Source organism: Rattus norvegicus, chromosome 2, assembly GCF_021556685.1.
Source record: "Rattus norvegicus strain SHRSP/BbbUtx chromosome 2, alternate assembly SHRSP_T2T, whole genome shotgun sequence".
Taxonomy (NCBI): Eukaryota; Metazoa; Chordata; class Mammalia; order Rodentia; family Muridae; genus Rattus; species Rattus norvegicus.
In genome coordinates, this window is record NC_141535.1 from 75,599,163 (window position 1) to 75,618,357 (window position 19,195).

Genomic DNA, 19,195 nt, shown 5'->3' on the forward strand with positions numbered 1-19,195 from the left:
GCGAACAATTCTCTCCATAGGTATCAACTTCACATAGATTCTTAATTAGCATTGATATTTTCTGTCCACTCTTCATTACATGTTCTTACATTTTTTTCTGACTTAGCCATTAAGTTTTCAGCATGCTGTCTCTGAATCCGAGAGTGTGTATATATACAAGTAGGTACTATAAAGGCACTATTTCCTAAGAGTCATTCCCCTCCTCTGGCTTTTGCATTCTTCCCAGATCCTCTATTGCAAAGATTCCCAGAGCCTTCAAGAAGGGTATGATCAAGACATCTAAGTAGGACTGATTACTTGATATTTCTCTTTTACTGTATATTGTACAGTTGGAGGCCTCTTTGTTAATTTTCATCTACCACAATAAGAGGCTTCTCTAATAGGGAGTAATTATTTCTCTGAACTAAGGGTATAGCAATATGAGAAGGGAAATAATTTTACTACTATGCTCCCTTTAAAAGAAGGGTAAAGTAGGTTTGTTTTTTGTTTTTGGCCAGATAAGCAGTGCCTGATAGGAGTCCATCTAATGGAATGATCCTCAAATTTATTCTTTTACAAAGTGGTTGGTAAGCCCATAGCATGTATGTCAATTTCTCACCAGTATATCTTACACATATAATGCTGCTCTAAGTCATAGGTCATGTAACTAGTTGATATTGATAAACACTTCTCTTCTATTGTAATAAAATTTCAGCACCATGGATGATTCTCAGTAGAAATGAAAATACTAGTTGGAAACCAGCTTGATTTCTCTGTGTTCGTTTGTCTTAATGATATCTTCAGCAATAGTACATTACTATCAGGTTGTAGAGGGTAATTGATATCATTGGTGATAGCTTGTGACGTTTAGGAGAAAGGGTCAATGGGGTGGCATTGGTGAAAAGCTCAATATTGAATTTTTAAAACAAACACATTTTAAATACTTATTTTTATTTTATGTATTTGATATAGTACATGCATATAAGAACTGTGTGTAATACTTGTAAAGACACTATAGTCAATTTTAGATAATTATATATTTTCTAATTTCATTGTATTAGTATCATGCCAAATAGCATACATTTGTTCTTTTAAAAACTATTTATTGAGATTCTTATGGTTATTGTTTTGTTTGAGTGAAAGATTAAGGAATATGCTATTCTTAATTACTTTTCTGTGGCTTGAAATGTTTGTTGAACCATAAAGAAAAACAAATAAGAAAAAAAGATCTTTGAATGTGTATATAAACACAAGTAGAATGATGATTTCCACATCATTCTAATAACTCTTCATTATGAACAATTGTTTGGTATTATATTTTTGAAAATTGAACTAAATATTGTTTGATCCTTAGATGGTTCTAGTATTTGGGAATTTAGTTTACTTTACTAGAAGCAATGTAGAGAAGAGTCCAAATTTCAATTTGTTCGACTGGATTGCTGCATTTCTATTGTATTTTAAAGAGGAGAGGTATTGGTCAAACTCTATTCTTGATGGCATGACTATGATCCTGGAATAGTAAATAATTCAGAACCATTTATTATTGTCTTAAATACGTAATAATTTATACTATGATATATTACAGTACTGGAAACTAGTGATTTGGTAAGACATTGTGATTAGTTGAGTTACATCGATTCATGGATAATGATAAATGTTGATTTTTTTTAATCTATGGCCTATAGAGAAACATAATATATTTATACACTTAGTATATATGTATATATGTATATGCATAAAAATGTACATGTATGTATGTGTATATGGATATGTGTACATATAGTATATATGTATATGGACAGGTATTCATATACATAAATAAAATGTGTCTAAACACCTATCCAATGATTATTTGAGATTAAATGAATTTTCATTTGTTTTTGTGTCTGAGTGACAAAAGTAAAACATGGCATTCTAATACTATTGATATTGGAATTATATGCAAATGAATGGCTACAATTTTGTTAAGTGAAATCTGTAAAAGAGACCTTGTACAAGAATCCTCAACCCCACAGAAGGTCCACCACCCAGTGAAAAACTAAAAACAGACTACAAAGGATACCAACCAAGGAAGGGAAGTCATAGAGGCATCAGCTAAATTAATCTTATTTTTCCTTATGTTCACATATTATAATTTAAAATGCAAACTTTGAAGAAAAATATAAGCAATGATGGTATTAAGATATTGTTGACTACTTTAGATTGCTTGTTTTCCGGAATTAAAATAAAATTTTGATGTACAGATTTGGGAACTCGACAGAATCGTTATCAACTCCCTGTGAAATACAAATCCAAATGAAGGTATAACACATAGATTACATAAAGGAAAACCTTTCCTATTGCGTAGAAGACCAGGATCTATAATCCTTCCACTTGTACTCGGTGAAAATTTGGCCAATATGTCTTGACTAGATAATACTTTAAGGATCCACTAGTCTTCAAGGTAATATAGCTTGAGAGAAAAAACCCACAAGGGTGTTTGAAGGGACAGTGGAAGAAATTAATGAGAAACTATTAAAATGTTCTACATATGTACAGCTGGATAAACCAAGTCTCATGTGATAGATGACAGCTATCTATGGTAATATGAAATGGATTTATATTAAGGAGCAAAAGTGCTGTATATATGTGAGAAAGAGCAATGATATGGAAAGGCAATTACTAAGAGTAATGAGATCAAATTAAGAAAGTAAAATCTTCCATGAAAATTATACCAAACTCATTGATAATGAGGTATTAAATTAAGAGTATTGAGCTTTATCTAAAGAGAAGTATGAGAACTCCAATTGCCCAAGGAAAGTAAAATTGTCCTGGGTGTAAGTATTTCTTGCAGAAAACAAGAAGATAAAGAAATTTGTCTAAATATTGTTAGTTTCATAGCTGTTTAATTAATTAAAGATGTTACAAAATTACTTAGACATTTAACAGTCATAAATAAGAGCTAAATGACTCATTTTTTATTTAATAACAAATAGTTGAAAAGATGATGAATGAGCTACTTTATTCCTGAGGACAATGCATGCACAGAAAGTCTAATTATTTATATTCATTCACCTGTGTTATTCCAAACTATTTACTCATCTATGAGGTTTCTAACAATATTACCTCATCATTAAGGGGCAAGTACACAGTCTAAATTAAAAACACATTCAATTCATTTGTTTTGCTTCCACTAAGACATTTCTCAATTTTTATGTCTTCTTATCCTCATTGGTGAGAGAAGAACAATTGAGCAATTAATGTTGAGTCAAGATTAAGTGAATCTATTTATGTTAAACACTTAGGGTACAGGTTAGCTATTGAAAATTCATAATGAGAAATAATATGAAATTTGCATGCTTCAATGAAGTAACATGTTAAATGTAAGCTTATTTGAGAGGGATGGGCTATTCATTATTTTCTATGCACTAAGAATTATTTCAGATAAAAGAAATATGAATATGAGTGAGAGAATTTTTTTGAGCAGAAACCTGTATGGATATGTTTTCACAACATGGCTGTATTGTAATAACATTCACTTGTAAAATTGTTTTGATATCAGTTTACCTTAGGAAGACTATCGTTTCAAAAGTGGAAGAATGTCATGGAAATTTGCTGGAAAATTATTTAAAATATATTTGGAGCATTTTCACCTTTATTTTCATAAAACTACTATGAGAAAATGCTTCATATCTCATAATTTTACCTTTCATGTGAAAAAGAATATATATATATATATATATCTCACATGCATATGTTCATATGTATATCTATATATACATATATATGTATGTATGCAACCCTGAGAACAAGAGTGATTTTGTCTTCAAACAATATGTAAGACAAGGCCTAACCCCAAGTTTGTCTTCTGAATTCTGTTTTTGTGTGACTTCAAATTCTTTCCTGTACTCACACATAGATACACAGTGACATACACAATGATATAAAACAGAGGTACACACTGCTTGGAAATGTATTCCTTTGGGCCAACGACTGGTAGAATGAAACAATTGTCCTGTCAGAACAACTGCAGTCAGGGTCAGGTGAGAGTCAAGAATGATAAGGGTGTTCCCTCTAAAATGTACAAATAATGTCCTCCTAGTACCGAAAAATGTGTAGAGAGAAAAAATACTCAATTGTTTTAATGACAACAGTTAAAAGTAAAAGAACACGAGTGAAAGGCAGCAAGCAATCGTGTTGTCAATATAAAGGGGTGAAATAAGTAAAATTAATAATTCATAAAGGAAGCAGGGGGAAATGATCTATTTTACTTCTACCACGGTATGAAAAAACACTTGTGGGTGAAAAGTGCTGATTGAGCACATTATGTAAAGCTGGATACTAGAAGCCGACAAAGCAAATGTGTGATCAGTTTTCCAAATATCAGAAGACTTTATCCTACTGAGCCAGAGATATTTGAAACATAGTAGTGTAGGTTATATAAGTGGCAATGGAAGCAAAAGGCTAAATAGGAGATATCATTCCCATCGTGATAAACTCAAAACTAAAATTAGGAGTGGAAAGAATGCTATATCCTAAAACCACCAATTATTTATGAGCACGTAATATATTCAAAATATCCATGTAAATTTGGGGCACAAAATAAAACAATGAAACACAGTTCACTAAGTGTTATCCTAAATACATCTCAGAATATTCGACTTGTAAATTTATTAAGGCTAATATTATTATTATTATTATCATCATTATTATCATTATTGTTATTATAAACATCTAGCATTGAAAAGAAGATTAATTCACAACCAAAGGTTAGAAAGTAAATTTTAGTAGCATGAAAAAATATAAAGAAAAATTTATAAATTAAATTTTTTATTAAGAAAGATGGAAGATATAAAAGGCACTAAGAGCTACAAAATATGAAAAAAATCTACCAATATTTCTCCTTTACACATGAACTTCATATAAAAATATTTCATGAGAAATTACTTTTAAAAAAGAAAGAGATAGTAAAGTCATAAGAACTGAGTATGATGTGCAGAATTGAGAAACACATGAATAACTGTCTCCCTAATCCTTTCCAATTAATTCTATCTCATCTGAAAGCATAAATAAATCCAGTTCTGTGTGAACACCAGATGAATTACATAAAATGATGGATAGTTTTCACTACATGTTTAAATTAATCCAATCAATGTCCACTTCTTTTTAGGAGTGCTATATCCAAATAGGACTCACTTGGTCTTTTGAAACAGTAGACAGAATCCCTCAACATTCTACCCGCTCAGCTCCCCTCTCCGCAGCATCTGACACTATACTCTCCTTTTTTCTTCCCTCTTCTGGAGAACTGGTTCTTAACCTGTGGATTGTGACCCATTTGGGTGTCATATATCAGGTATCCTCTATATCATACATTTACATTATGAGTCATGACAGTAGCAAAGTCATGGAGTAGCAATGAAATAATTTTATGTTTGGGTGTCACTCCAACATGAGGGACTATATTAAATGTGGTGGCAGCATTAGGAAGTACTCTTCGACAGCTCCACAGAATGTCTTGGCTCGTAGGGCTCCTATCTCTGCATATAGGCTGAAATATTTTACATTAGTTACATCTCTCAATTTGAAGAACTATTGTAATTTATTTAGTACCTATTTACATATCCATGATGATATATGTGTATATATCTACATATATATCTATCTTCCCATAAACCATATTTCATTAGAACTATTTTTAAAAATTAAAGAAATAAATAACACAAATATATATTTATGTATATACATATCTGCTCATATATGTGTATATATGTATATAGGTGTATGCATCTCTTTCTCTCTGTTTCTGTCTTTCTCTCTGGGTGTGTCTGACTTTCTCTCTCTCTCTCTCTCTCTCTCTCTCTCTCTCTCTCTCTCTCTCTTTCATTTGTATGCCAATGAACCTGTCTGGGTGTCAGAGGACATCTTTCTGGAGTCCGTTCACTCCTTGTACTGTTTAGGTCACAGGAATGAAAGACCATGATGTACGTCAGCAAGCTGCTTCACTAGCTGAGATATTTCACTTGCTTGATCTTCTTTTCTTATCTAGTTTACTGTAGATTTTAAATTACATTGTTATTGCTTAAAATATTTTTCATATAACATGTTTCTTATAATATTCTTTCCCCTCCCATTATTCCTCTAGATTCTGTGTAGCTCACTACATCACACACTTAAATTTTTACTTTCTTCAAAAAATATGATAAAAACAAAATATGACAATGATAACAACAACAAAAAGAACAAAATGAAAACAAACAAACAAACAAAAAAAAAAACAAGACAGAAACTAAGCAAAGCACACAAAAAAAGATGGACTTAGCTTTAACTTGGTCAACTATTCCTGATACCCTGCATGGAGTAATAGTGATATACCCATTGTCTGTTCATTGAAGAAAACTGAATTTCCTCCTTGTCTTAGCAGGTATCGATTATAAATAGCTTCCAGGTTAGAGGTAGGACATTCTGCCAACCTTTCAGTTTCTTTGGTTGGATTATATAGGCTTGAATTTGTGTGGGTATTATGCACCATCTCATTGTCTCTGTGAATTGATGTGTCCTTTAGTCCTGTTGTGTCTGGGAGACATGTTTCTTAGAATGCGAAGGAAAGGATTTCTGAGAAGGTTGTTTGGTAGTTTTGGGAACTATACAAAATCAATTTGGGGGTTCGAGTTGGTGATCTAGGTTCTGCTGAGATGACTTTCTGCACTGATGCCGTGTGTGTGTGTGTGTGTGTGTGTGTGTGTGTTCTGCTCTGCTCTCAGGTTTTTCTTGCTATTCTAGAGTCAGAAATCCTCTCCAAAAAAAAAAAAAAAAAAAAAAAAAAAACCTTGAAGAGTTGTGCTTGCTCAGCTCTCTACATAAAAAAATCATAAAAAGAACTGCTATCGAGTTCTGCTAGCTCATCTCACCCAGACCAAAACCCAGTTTTATTTACATATATATTCAGCCATTTATTTCAGATTTCTTTTTTATTATCTTATAATTCAGCATCCCGAGACCCCAGCCCCTTCATTCTTAGAATATAGCAAATACACATTTATTTTTAACACTGCAAACGAATTCAGAGATCTGCCTGCCTCTGCTAAACACATAAGATAAACTAGTCAGGTCGGACTCTGCCATGATATCACCATTTCTACCATGCCTGAGACTGGACTTGCTGTGTCTCAGGCTGATCTTAAACTCAGGACTGTCTGCCTTTGTATCTCTGCTTTCCTATATTTCTGAGAATCTGGCTCATATTATAGCTACTTTTGTTCCTTTAGTCTCATGAATGCCCTCATAATTCATATTGCATCCAGTTTTTTGCATAGTTGAAAAATTAAGTATTTTTAAACTAATGGATTTAGAATTTTTTCCCACAGCATTAAGTGCTGCCTTGAAGGCCCAGCCTTTACCATTTTGCTGAGACAGCCACACCCTGGACTCCTGGACTCATACTGATTCTAATTATCATGAAGTCATTAAGAGGGAGGACATTCCTCAGAAGGAAAGAAACCTACAGTGCTAGTATTGGTTCCGGTGAATAAATACATTATTACATACACACAGAAGCCATTGGCACTCCTGGAAGTGGCACTCACACTGGGACCCTGTCCCAGGGGCAGGAACCAAGGCCACCCCAGACTCAGCATTTGAAGTCATCCACATCTTTGGTTCTTGCTATCTTCTTTCTGTCTCCTCTTCTGCATAGATAGATAGATAGATAGATAGATAGATAGATAGATAGATAGATAGATAGATAGACAGACAGACAGATAGATAGATAGATAGATAGATGATACATACATACATACATACATACACACATACATACATACATACACATATAAATAGATAGATATAGATGTAGATATAGATATAGATATATGAATCCTGATGGGGTAGTTTGATATTGCCATCCCATTTAAGACAGGATGCCTCAAAGTCTCTTGCTGTCTGCAAACCATCCTGATGTAGATGTTTAAATGGTGAAGAGAAGGGAGGGAAGGATAAAGTAGGGAATATGGGGAGGAATGCATAATTATTTTTGAAAAACCATATGGAGATTTATTACTCTATTAGTCTTGTAAACATAGATCCATATATAAAGGAAAAAAATTTAAAGGAAGTATATACTGGAAACAAAATGACTCAAATGTTACCACCCAATTCTAGAATGATGCCATCTTTTTGATTTACTGGCCAAAGGATGCATTCTGATCTCCACACGCTAGGAAATGGATGCTACTGGTTACCATCCACATCCTGATGTTAAAGCACTTTTGAGAAAGACACCACTTGTATATGTCACTGAACAGGGAGAAATTCGATGGTGCATAACTAGAAACTAGAAGTTTCACCCTAAGTAGCATATCCAATGCTGAAACATGTTATGTATGACACTGCAGAGGGAGTCTATTATCAATCTTACTCAGCCATGAACCCTGCCACATACCTGCCATACAGATAACTGTACCTGGCTGCAAAATACAAATTTTATTGGATTGAACAACCACTATTTCGTTGGATTTAAGGCCCACTCCAGTAGATGGAAAACACATTTGACTCTAAAAATGAAGCCAAATACCTGAGATGAGAGAGGTTATGAGGACCAGGGGGAAATCTACTGTCATTATACTGCTTAATGGACGTATCAATAAAATAGTTCCTGCAGATATACTACTGTACTCGTAGATCTGGGGCTCACTCATCCCTCATCAGAAAAGCTGCTTCTTGAAGTAGATGGTAATGAAGGTAGCTCTCTAATTTATAATTAATTAACTCATTTTAGATATATCAAATAGCTTAGTGGCGGACTATTTGCTTTGTGTATTCAATACCCTTATTTCAATATAACTGAATAAACAAAGAATGCTCACAGAGTTTGAATTGCAATAAAATCTTAAAGCAAATAATGTTAAAACAAAACAAAAATAAATATAACAAAACAAACCAAAAAACAAACAAACAAACAAACAAACAAACAAACCCACAGAGGAATATTTGTCTCTCAAGCCTGGAATTGTTCTCCTAAAACATTAACCAAAGTTTATGACACTTCAAGGCAAATCCAAAATGAGCTTAGCTGCCTTGCACAGTAAATACAACCTAATGATGCAGATCTGCAGTATTCTACCCAGGAGACTTTATCCAAGCTTTACAGTCTTGTAAACTAGAACGATTCAAATAATCACACCCAACCACCAACAAATAAACAACTGAAACACAAATCTGTAAGTAATAATGAGCAAATTGCCAAGGACTAGAGTCCATTCTTTTCATACAAGTTCTATCACTAAAAGGAGAAACGCTGTGTCCATAATTCCTCTTGTAGCTTGAGCACTGAATAGTTAATCAAATGGGAAAGACTGTCAGCATGTACTTCGAAAAATCTATGTTCATAAGTGTTTAAGATTTTAAAGCGGAGTTACACTAGAGCCCTAATTCATCATAAGTGATCACTGGCTTTACAATACAGTGATAGTGTCTTTACCATGTCACACACAACCATAGTTATTCCTTTTGTTTATGCAAATGAAGAAAATACTATGAGTTTAGTTTACAAACTCCTAGATGTTTCTTGTAATTTGCTTTTCATACTTTAATAATCTGGATGAATTTTCCCATTTTTTTTCAGTTTGTTTTTTGATTTATGTGGCTTAGCACATTTTACTATTTGTAATGTACTGTGTTTGATGGATTATATTTGGGATAAAGGAATTTAATTGTAACTTAGGAACACTAAGCTCCAGAAAAAAATCCTCTATAGAGTCAAAAAAAAATCTAAGGATTTGCAGAGTTTTTAATTTATTAGCAATGGGTAGTTGCACATGTTTACCAAAGTTATAGCATAGATAGATAATCTCTTACCACAATAATATAATTCTGTGGTTATAATACAAAGCATAATTCACTTGGTATGAATAAATACTTTTGAAATATTCAGAATAAATGAATGGTTTTCTTTCCTATCAGTTTTCTATTGGTGCAATTCAGTATCGCCAGTAAGCATTCATAAAAGAAACTCTTAATATGTTCCAATTCACGGTAGTAAATTCGTTTTTAAATTTCTGACACAACCTGAAATTATTCTCTCCTTCCTTTGTGGCTGCAGATGGTCCCTATCCATCCATCTGCCATTCTTGGCAAACAAGTTTCCCAGGATGGTTATGTCTGCCTGGAGGTAGTTAAACTTATATTAGATGATCATCAACATGAAACCATGTGTCCACACAAGCAACCTGTACCGTACCATTGGGTGGGCAGCATTAAGACATGTGGCATTTATTTTGTCAAAGGGATCTGCTAGAAAATTTGTATTCTATTCTCTTCGATGCACAGCATGAAAGTAATTTCAGGAGAAGCCAAATGTGGGCAAAATTTCCTTCACTATTCTCACTGAGTGGATGAGAGTAATAATTCTGTAACAGTGAATGAGTGAAGATGGGTGTTTGAAAATTTGGTGTTGTGACAAAAGCTGTGTTAATCATTATTGACAAAACAATATGGTCCACACTTTAAAATGATAAGAACATTGGTCGAGAAGTTTTACACAAAGTAAGTTTCATAAATAATATTAAAACAGTGATATTAAACAAACATGAGGCCCCTTGCCTTCTGCTTCCTCTGTGTTAATATATTGATGGTCTGGTCTAAATATAAGAAGGACAGTGTACATTATAATTCTTTATTGTCATTGTTTAATTTAATTATTTTTATTTTATATTTATTATGTGCAATATTTGTACTATAAGTATGTAAACCATGTAAATGTCTGGCATAGTTGGTGGTCAGAAGGGTGTCAGCTCACTTGCAAATAGTTACAAGCAGTAGTGAACTTCCATGAGGCTGCTGGGAATCGGACAGTGGTCTTCTGTAAGTAAGGCTCACTAACACTGAACATTTCGTTAGCACCTGTCTGGTCTTCAACATGCAGCAAATATTCAGAATTTTGGGGTAACTTATTTTAATTTGTGTTAGATTTTTAATGTAGTCAGGGTCACATTCTTATTTCTTTAAAGGAAAGTAAACTTTAGAAAAGAAAAAGAGAATTAATTATTTCAGAGATTTATTTTTAGTTTCAGTTCTTTCTGAAGAAGACAATTTCTAATTAGTTGACTACAGGCTGCAGATTTAATTAACCCATCAGTAAAAGCATATAAATCTAAGCAAATAAGATTTTTATTCTATGTGCATATAAGTGGATTAAATGGTCTCAGCTTTTGAGAATTTGAGGTTTGATATTTTTAAAAGAGCTTTAAAAACTATCAAGTGCTTCCAGTGTCCCAGCATGACCCATGTCACTATGACTCTAGGAGTTTTCCAAATTCTAGGTCCTGATCGAAATAAAATAGTTGTTATCCTGTCTATAAAATGTTCACCACCTAAGAAGGCCAACTTCTAATGCGATCAGGAATGGATACAAGAAATGATCATCAGTAGTACTGGGGATTGTGTTCACAAGATTCCCCAAAAAGACACCTCTTAGGCACCTATTCTTACAGTGTTGAACATGGCATATGTGACTCCTGCAAGTCAGATGTTGAAGCTTCATCTTCATTTTGACAACAGTCAGGAATGAAATCCTTAAGAGATGCTAAGGTCTAGGTAATACATTCACAAATGGTATCTGGTACTTAGTACAAATAGAAATAAATAAGGTTCCCATCTCTAAAAATCTAAGAATATCAGAAAGACCCTATGTGCAAGCTTAGATATGTGCCCTTATAGGACAGCACATCTGACAGTCCTTTGTTATAAAATGTCCTAATATTCAAAACTATTACAAGATTAAGTTTGCTGGTGAAAATGACAAATCTGTGCTCTTGTATCTAAGCACCCCAAATGACTAGGACGGTTCTTTGGGGTAAAGCAAAATATCATAGTTCCTTTATAAGGAATAGCTAGCTGATCCCACCAAGAACAAAAATGCCATGATGTTCAGTCAGTGCAATTTAATATCAGAAACCTAAATAAGAATAAAATATTTGTGTGCACTGTTTCTACCAGATATTTATCAAGATGAGTAGAACCAATGAAGCAATCAATAGGTTCCAAGTGAAAGAAAGTGTCTTACACCCTCTGTTTTAACTTCTCCATCTAAAGTTTCTACAACTAAAATTAAATCTGAGATTATGTTTTGTAACAGACCTACATGCAAGTATAATTTTGCTCCTTGGTTAGCATCTTCCAAACTTTCAGTTCTTCTCAAAAGGTAAATTCACCTATTCCCGTGAACATTTTATCAGCTTGCATCATTAATATGTATAACGATCAATATGACTTAAAAATAAAGTACTTGTTTATTATTTTGTATTCTATAATAATAGAAGTCCATTATTTGGGAAAAATGCATTGGTTATATAATTGCACATAAAGTCAAATTCATGATGCCTGATATATATTTGAAATATTTATATGTATTTATACTATTATATATATATATATATATATATATATATATATATATATATATAAATTACTAGTAAATGTCTATGTGTAACTGAAGATAGTTATTAGTTGGAAAACTGATTGTGTATTTTAATTATAGAATATTTACCTATGCATCAGAACCTGCCTGCTTTCTTCAACAACACAAACTCCTATTGGAAATTTTTAAATTTATGTAGAAACTGAAATGATTATACTGACCTATTAATATAAGATCAAAGCTAAAATAGGTATAAGCAAGCAAAGAGAAATAGACTGATACTAAAATTTTGCTCCAAATACAATCTGAGAAGGAATATGAGAAACACAGTAGATGAATTAATATCATAAGTACAAAGTAAGAAACAAACTACACATTTTCTACACCACAAAGTTTACACACAATAGAATGAAAAGAAAATATCCAGAAGAGAGAGCATTTTTAAACTATCTACCAGGTAAAGAGCATAATTCTAGAAGAAACTTAACACAGTAGCAAAATCACAAAATCTCTAATTTAAAATATACAAAAATTAATCATAAAATAAGGTAATGTAAGATAAATCACATAAATGTAATAAGTTATTTCATTATATTTTGTTTGTTTGATTGTTTGTTGTATTTGTTTTTGTTTATTCAAGTCAAGGTTTCTTTGTGCTGTCTGACTTTTGTAGAATTAGACCTTGAAGTGACAGAGATCAGCCTGCTTCTGTCTTCAAAATACTTGTTTTAAATGTATGTGCTACTACTGCCAGGATCATCTCAAATTTCAAACAAGCTTCCAGCAGATATTTTTAGATTAATTACTTAATAATTCCTGGATGGTATAGGATGGAGAGGACTAAGACTGTCTCTGAAAAGCAATGTGGTTTTGCAGAGGTGATTTATTTCTTTATGTAGTTATCACCCTATTTAAGGCTATGCAAACTCTCTATAGAGTAAGACATGAGTTGCCATTATGTCTGTTTGGACATCATAATTTAGGAAAATATTATAGCTATTTTTTAAGGAAAAGTAAGTTAACATATATCATACAGTTTTCATAAGTAAGAAAGTAAGCATCTTTGAAAAATGTAGACAGTCTAACATTGGCTATCGCATTTTCCCCCTGCAGCCACTGAACTATGAGAAAAAGAAGTCTTACACACTCAACATTGAGGGAGCAAATACACATCTGGATTTCCGCTTTTCCCACTTGGGTCCATTTAAGGATGCCACCATGCTGAAGATCATTGTTGGGGATGTGGATGAACCACCACTCTTTTCTATGCCTTCCTATGTCATGGAAGTCTATGAAAATGCCAAGATTGGGACGATTGTTGGCACTGTCTTGGCACAGGATCCAGACAGTGCTAACAGCTTAGTAAGGTATGCTATATTCTTTATCTCCCAAGTACTTGAAGATTTGGTTTATGTCTTAAGGTAATTTAATGTGAATTAAAGTATGATTAGATATTTTATTTGCAATGCTTTTCAAATTATAACAAATATGTAATTATCTTAATAAATTAGCAGACAAAAGTTATTAAATTATTAATACATGGCAGACTTGGGGAAATGGGTCAGTTTATTCAGAGCTTGCTATGCATAAGACCACAGAATATGTTATGTAAACATCTAAAAAAATTGTGGTTTATAATCATGGTAGTTCAAAGATCTCTGAAAGCCCCTGAGTAGGTAGACAATGCTTCATCATTTAGTTCTGTGTTCAATAAAATACCTTCTCTCAGTAAAAAGAGATTACCCATGTATTACCTCACTCAGGATGATATTTTCCAGTTCCGACCATTTGCCTACGAATTTCATAAAGTAATTGTTTTTGATAGCTGAGTAATATTCCATTGTGTAGATGTACCACATTTTCTGTATCCATTCCTCATAGGTAGCAATGAATATCCTAGTAAGAGCACCAGTGGAAGGGGAAGCCCTGGGTCCTGCTAAGACTGAACCCCCAGTGAACTAGATTGTTGGGGGGAGGGCAACAAGGGGGGGAGGATGGGGAGGGGAACACCCATAAAAAAGGGGAGGGGGAGGGGGATGTTTGCCTGGAAACCAGGAAAGGGAATAACACTTGAAATGTATATAAGAAATACTCAAGTTAATAAAAAAAAAGAGATTACCCAAATCAACCTCAAACCTACACACACACACACACACGCACACACGCACACACACACACACACACACACGCACACATACACGCACACACAACTATCTGTACATACACACAAACTGACATCAACAATTGTGACCATTATTGCACACAAATGTGGATACCACAGCCTACACATACAGAGAGATAGACACAAACACACATTATATAGATAAATAGATAGATAGGTAGATAGGTAGATAGACAGAAGATAGGTAGATAGACAGAAGATAGATAGATAGACAGAAGATAGATAGATAGATAGATAGATAGATAGATAGATAGATAGATAGATAGATAGATAGATAGTAGATAGATAGGCAGGCAAGCAGGCAGGCAGACTGACAGAGTAGGAGTAGTGACTCCTACATACCTGTTGAAAAAACAGATTAACTTTCCCTTGGTTTAATGAATATACAATATTATTGAGGAAAAATGTATTTAGAACATTAACTAGAGAACCTTTGATTAATTTGTGATAAGAAGTCTGGATATAATTCAAGAGTAAACTCTGGGGAATAATGCTTATCCCCTAATGATGCTTCATTTATATTCCACAGAATGTGAGTTAGATCATCAATTATCTTTTTCTGTAAAAGATACATAAAGTCTTTCACAATTGTTGTGAGCTCACAGTTTAATCATACTACAAAGTAGAATTCTCTGATTGAGCTGCCACTCAGTAAATGATAATATTTTCAAGGAAATATAGAGCAATAACTCAGGGTCTATATTTGAAAGGCCAATAATCAATATTTCTTTAATAATAAATGAGTGATATTTTTTCTATTTTATGATCCTCAAATTTATAATATTTAAATAAGGTCATATATCACAGATGTCAATAAAGTTACAATGAAGGATTTAACACAAAGCCAAGTATGACTTTGTAGTTTAAGATTTTAGTATAACATGTAAAGCATAATTAATATTTTTTGCATAATAAAAATGGTTCGTTTTGTAAGGACAAGATAAAAACAACTAAACACAAGCATTTGGACACCTTTGTCTATATTTATACACCTGAAAAACCTAAGATTTTTAGGAAGTTTCAAATCCTTAAAATAACTGACTTTTCCCATAAAGTTTCCTTCTTGTAGTTTAGACATGGAAACAAAAACTTTAATTTTTTGGCATTTTCCACCTTGGTATGCAGAATTGTAGGTGTTTTTCAGTACCTGATCTCCTCTCTCATCCCCTCATTTTGAAACTTAAAAATTACTTCCAACAAATCCCCTCCTACTTGAGAGATTTATTTTCCTGTATCCCACAGAGTTTATAGTTTCATACCACAGTGTGGGTGGGAGCTAATTTACTGAATCAAAGACAATTTATCAGAGAACACAATGATAAAGAGATCGTTGTGTTTTATAAAGGAAAAAGATGCCAGGGATATGTTTGGTAGAGGTGTGGAATGGCGAGACAAAAGTGGGTCGCTCTGCAGGCCCTTGCTGAGGCATTGCTTCCCCCTTGAAATACCAGGCAAAAGATGCTATGCTATGCTATGCTATGCTATGCTATGCTATGCTATGCTATGCTATGCTATGCTATGCTATGCTATGCTATGCTATGCTATGCTATGCTATGCTATCCTGTACCATATTGTATACTATATACATACTATTTTATAGAATAGAGTTTATTTAGGGCATGGGGAGGGGAGTTGAGGGATTAGAGACAGAGAGAAGGAGAGAGAGAGAGAGAGAGAGAGAGAGAGAGAGAGAGAGAGAGAGAGAGAGAAACAGAGGAGTAGAGGCTGGCCATGAACACATTGGGAGATCACAAGTGGGGATTGGAGGAGGAGAATGGGAAGAGAAGGGACAGAGAGGAAAGAGAGTAAGAGGACAAGGGAGTGAGGAGGGGGCAAGCAGCCCCTTTTATAGTGAGTCAGACATATTTGACTGTTGCCAGGTAACTGTGGGGCAGAACATAGAAGGAAATGATAACATTTGATACACCCTCTCACCAACAATCTTGAAGTTATGAAACTACATTTTCTACTGTCTATTAATAGTTATAGAGACAGATCATGTTAGTTTATACTCTTATCAAAAGTTCAGCTTAATTTTAAAGAACTCATATGTACAAAGAAAGCAATTCTGTGCATGAAGATGTAGGTTAAACAATTTACTCTTTATGTAATATTAATCTGCAAAACAGGTGATAGAAGAGCACCAAAATAAATATCATGGCTGATTAAATTAAAGCAAGCATTTTTCTTCATGTCCACAGGCTGGCTCCTTTGAGACAGGGTTTGGATGATCATCCTTGGATTGAGGAAGGCAGAGCTTTTATTGTTTGGGTATAGGGAGTTTCCAAATAGGGGATACAGCAGGCAAAACAGGCAAGGTTACAGGAGCAGAATGTAAATGTAAGACAATAATCCAATTGACCTGAAACAAAGACATGGTTAGAAGATGGTCATAACAAGACAGGTATAACAGCAGGTAATCATAACAAGGTAGTCCTAGAAGGTCATATAACCAACATGTTTAAAGAAAGTTAGGGTTACAAGATGGTTATAAGCAACTGTTGCAACAAAGACATGGTGGCCATTTGACTGATCCTAGCTCATCTACCTTATGAACAGTATACATTTTTCTCTTAGTTCCATATGAGAAACTAGAGTGTCTGGGTAGTGGGAAGGCCTCCCATGCTTTATTCTTAGCAACACATACCCATTGTTCTCATATGTTCAAAAAGGAGCTAGCTGGTTCTGTTTCTGGGAGGTCATCCCTGCCATTGGGAAAGTTCCAGTCCTACAACCTCAGATCTCTCAAAGACCCTATCTTACCTATGTCTTTGGCAGATAGATGTGTCTAGACCTGGGGCACATTGAATGAAAGGGAAACAGAAAAGAGCTCAGATATCCAACTGTAGTCAATAACGGGTTCAGCTCACAAAGAATTCTCTGGCACCAAGTACACATAAAGCTAAGACTGAGAAACGGATAGAATGGAATATAAGTGAACGGCATTTATAAAAAAGAAATGTATGACTTTGCTGTAATACAGTGTCAGTCCTTGTATGTCAAGTGTTGCATGGCCGTGTGAATGCTACCATATTCACCCATAAATCAGAAAAAAAATTAACTGTTTCTTTGAATAATTTATTGTCTTCTGATATTTCTAATTGCCAGTACATCGTGTTATTGAAAAGGGAACTGAACATTCACAGCTTTAGATGCTGCTCTAGAGAGATGATTGATACATTGTCTTCAAATGCTAATAGGATTATTAGCATAACCATGATTTTATGTTTTGTTTTGATTCAAAAAGTAAAAGGAATTTACTTCAGTTGCCTTGAAATAATTAGAAACTTTAAAGCTGTTGTGAGGGTGTATAATTTACATAACATTTGAAGTTTATTTTAATAAAAATGTGTCATTCACATAGGATCCAAGGTGCAAACAATGAAAATAAAAACAGAAAACAATAACAGTATTAAAAACAAGCCCTTTAAGCCTTTCTTTCATAGGGATCAAATGTTTGTAGTAATTAAGGGAAAGTACTGTGAAGGGATGTACCTTGCCTTGTGCCAGGAAGAGCCATTAGATTCTCATTTGTAGAACTGATAATAAAAAAGATTTGCACCCTTACAGGAATTTCTGAAAATCTGCTTGATTTTATTCTTCTTGCATACTATTGTTCAACTATTAGATTACTCAGATTTTTGATAACAAACCATATCAAGTCTTTTTGTCTTGTATTGTTTTCTATTTTATTTGTTTGTTTATCTCAAAATAGCATGGGCTTTTTACAGAAATACATTCATCAGCTTTTGTGAAAATATGCATAAAATTAGAGGCTGTCAGCTTACAGGCAAAATAAAAAAAAAAGGTTGTTGGTTTAAACAACTTACATTGTTTCCTGGCTTATTAGAGATGACATTAAGGAACTTGAGATACAAGGACATAGGAAATCTCATTTAGAGGATAGGATCTCAGAAATATCAGTTGGCAATCACTGGCTGACCAAACATGTTTTTGGTTGTTATTATTCCCCTAAACCTTTGGAAATCTATAAAAAAATGTCTACTAATGCTTAGAATTTACATGTTTAAAGGCAGATTTTTAACACATTTAACAAAGCATTGTAAAATTTTAGATTTGCAATATAAAGTGAGAATTTTCAAGCACCACTCAATGCCTCTCATGTATTAACTTGAGTTTCTCTTGAGAGGAAAGCAGGGATGTTTTAAGTAACCAGAAAGCCATTGGCCCACGACTTTAACTAGAGCCAGGTGTTTGTATACTTGGACATATACACAAGGGAGGGGGTTTGGTGATGGCAGCGTCCTGTCATTCAGTCTTGCTATCTGAAGTATATAAATTTTCATATATTTAAGTCTTTGCTTATAAAAAATAACATGAATTAAATATGAGTAAGTAAAGTGAAATATTATTGGCATTCTCGTTATTGAATTTCTATAATTGTCATATGCCTGTAATTTACTTTTTCACCGTGATTTGTAATCTGAATCTTTCTACACATATATTAGGAAACAACCTTTTTTTCTCTGTTGTTATTTTAAGAGAGCAGAAAGTACCAATACAAATTTTGAATATTTGTTTTAGAAAGTCCTTATGACACAATTTGTTTGCTAACATACAAAATGTAATCATTATTATATTTTGAACTGTTAGTTAGATTGAAAATAAGTTTAGAGAGAAGG

The 19,195-nt window shown here is 33.5% G+C and overlaps 1 protein-coding gene across 12 annotated transcripts in view; it reads left to right on the forward strand.

The window, feature by feature from the left end:
• The window catches only part of Cdh18 (cadherin 18), a 1,022,663-nt gene that overhangs the window by 939,248 nt on the left and 64,220 nt on the right, over window positions 1–19,195 (forward strand). For all 12 annotated transcript variants that reach the window (XM_087621794.1, XM_087621802.1, XM_087621796.1 and 9 more), the window contains one exon: window positions 13,484–13,737. In XM_087621794.1, the coding sequence (XP_087477920.1) occupies window positions 13,484–13,737 (254 nt within the window). The remainder of the gene's footprint in view (window positions 1–13,483; window positions 13,738–19,195) is intronic.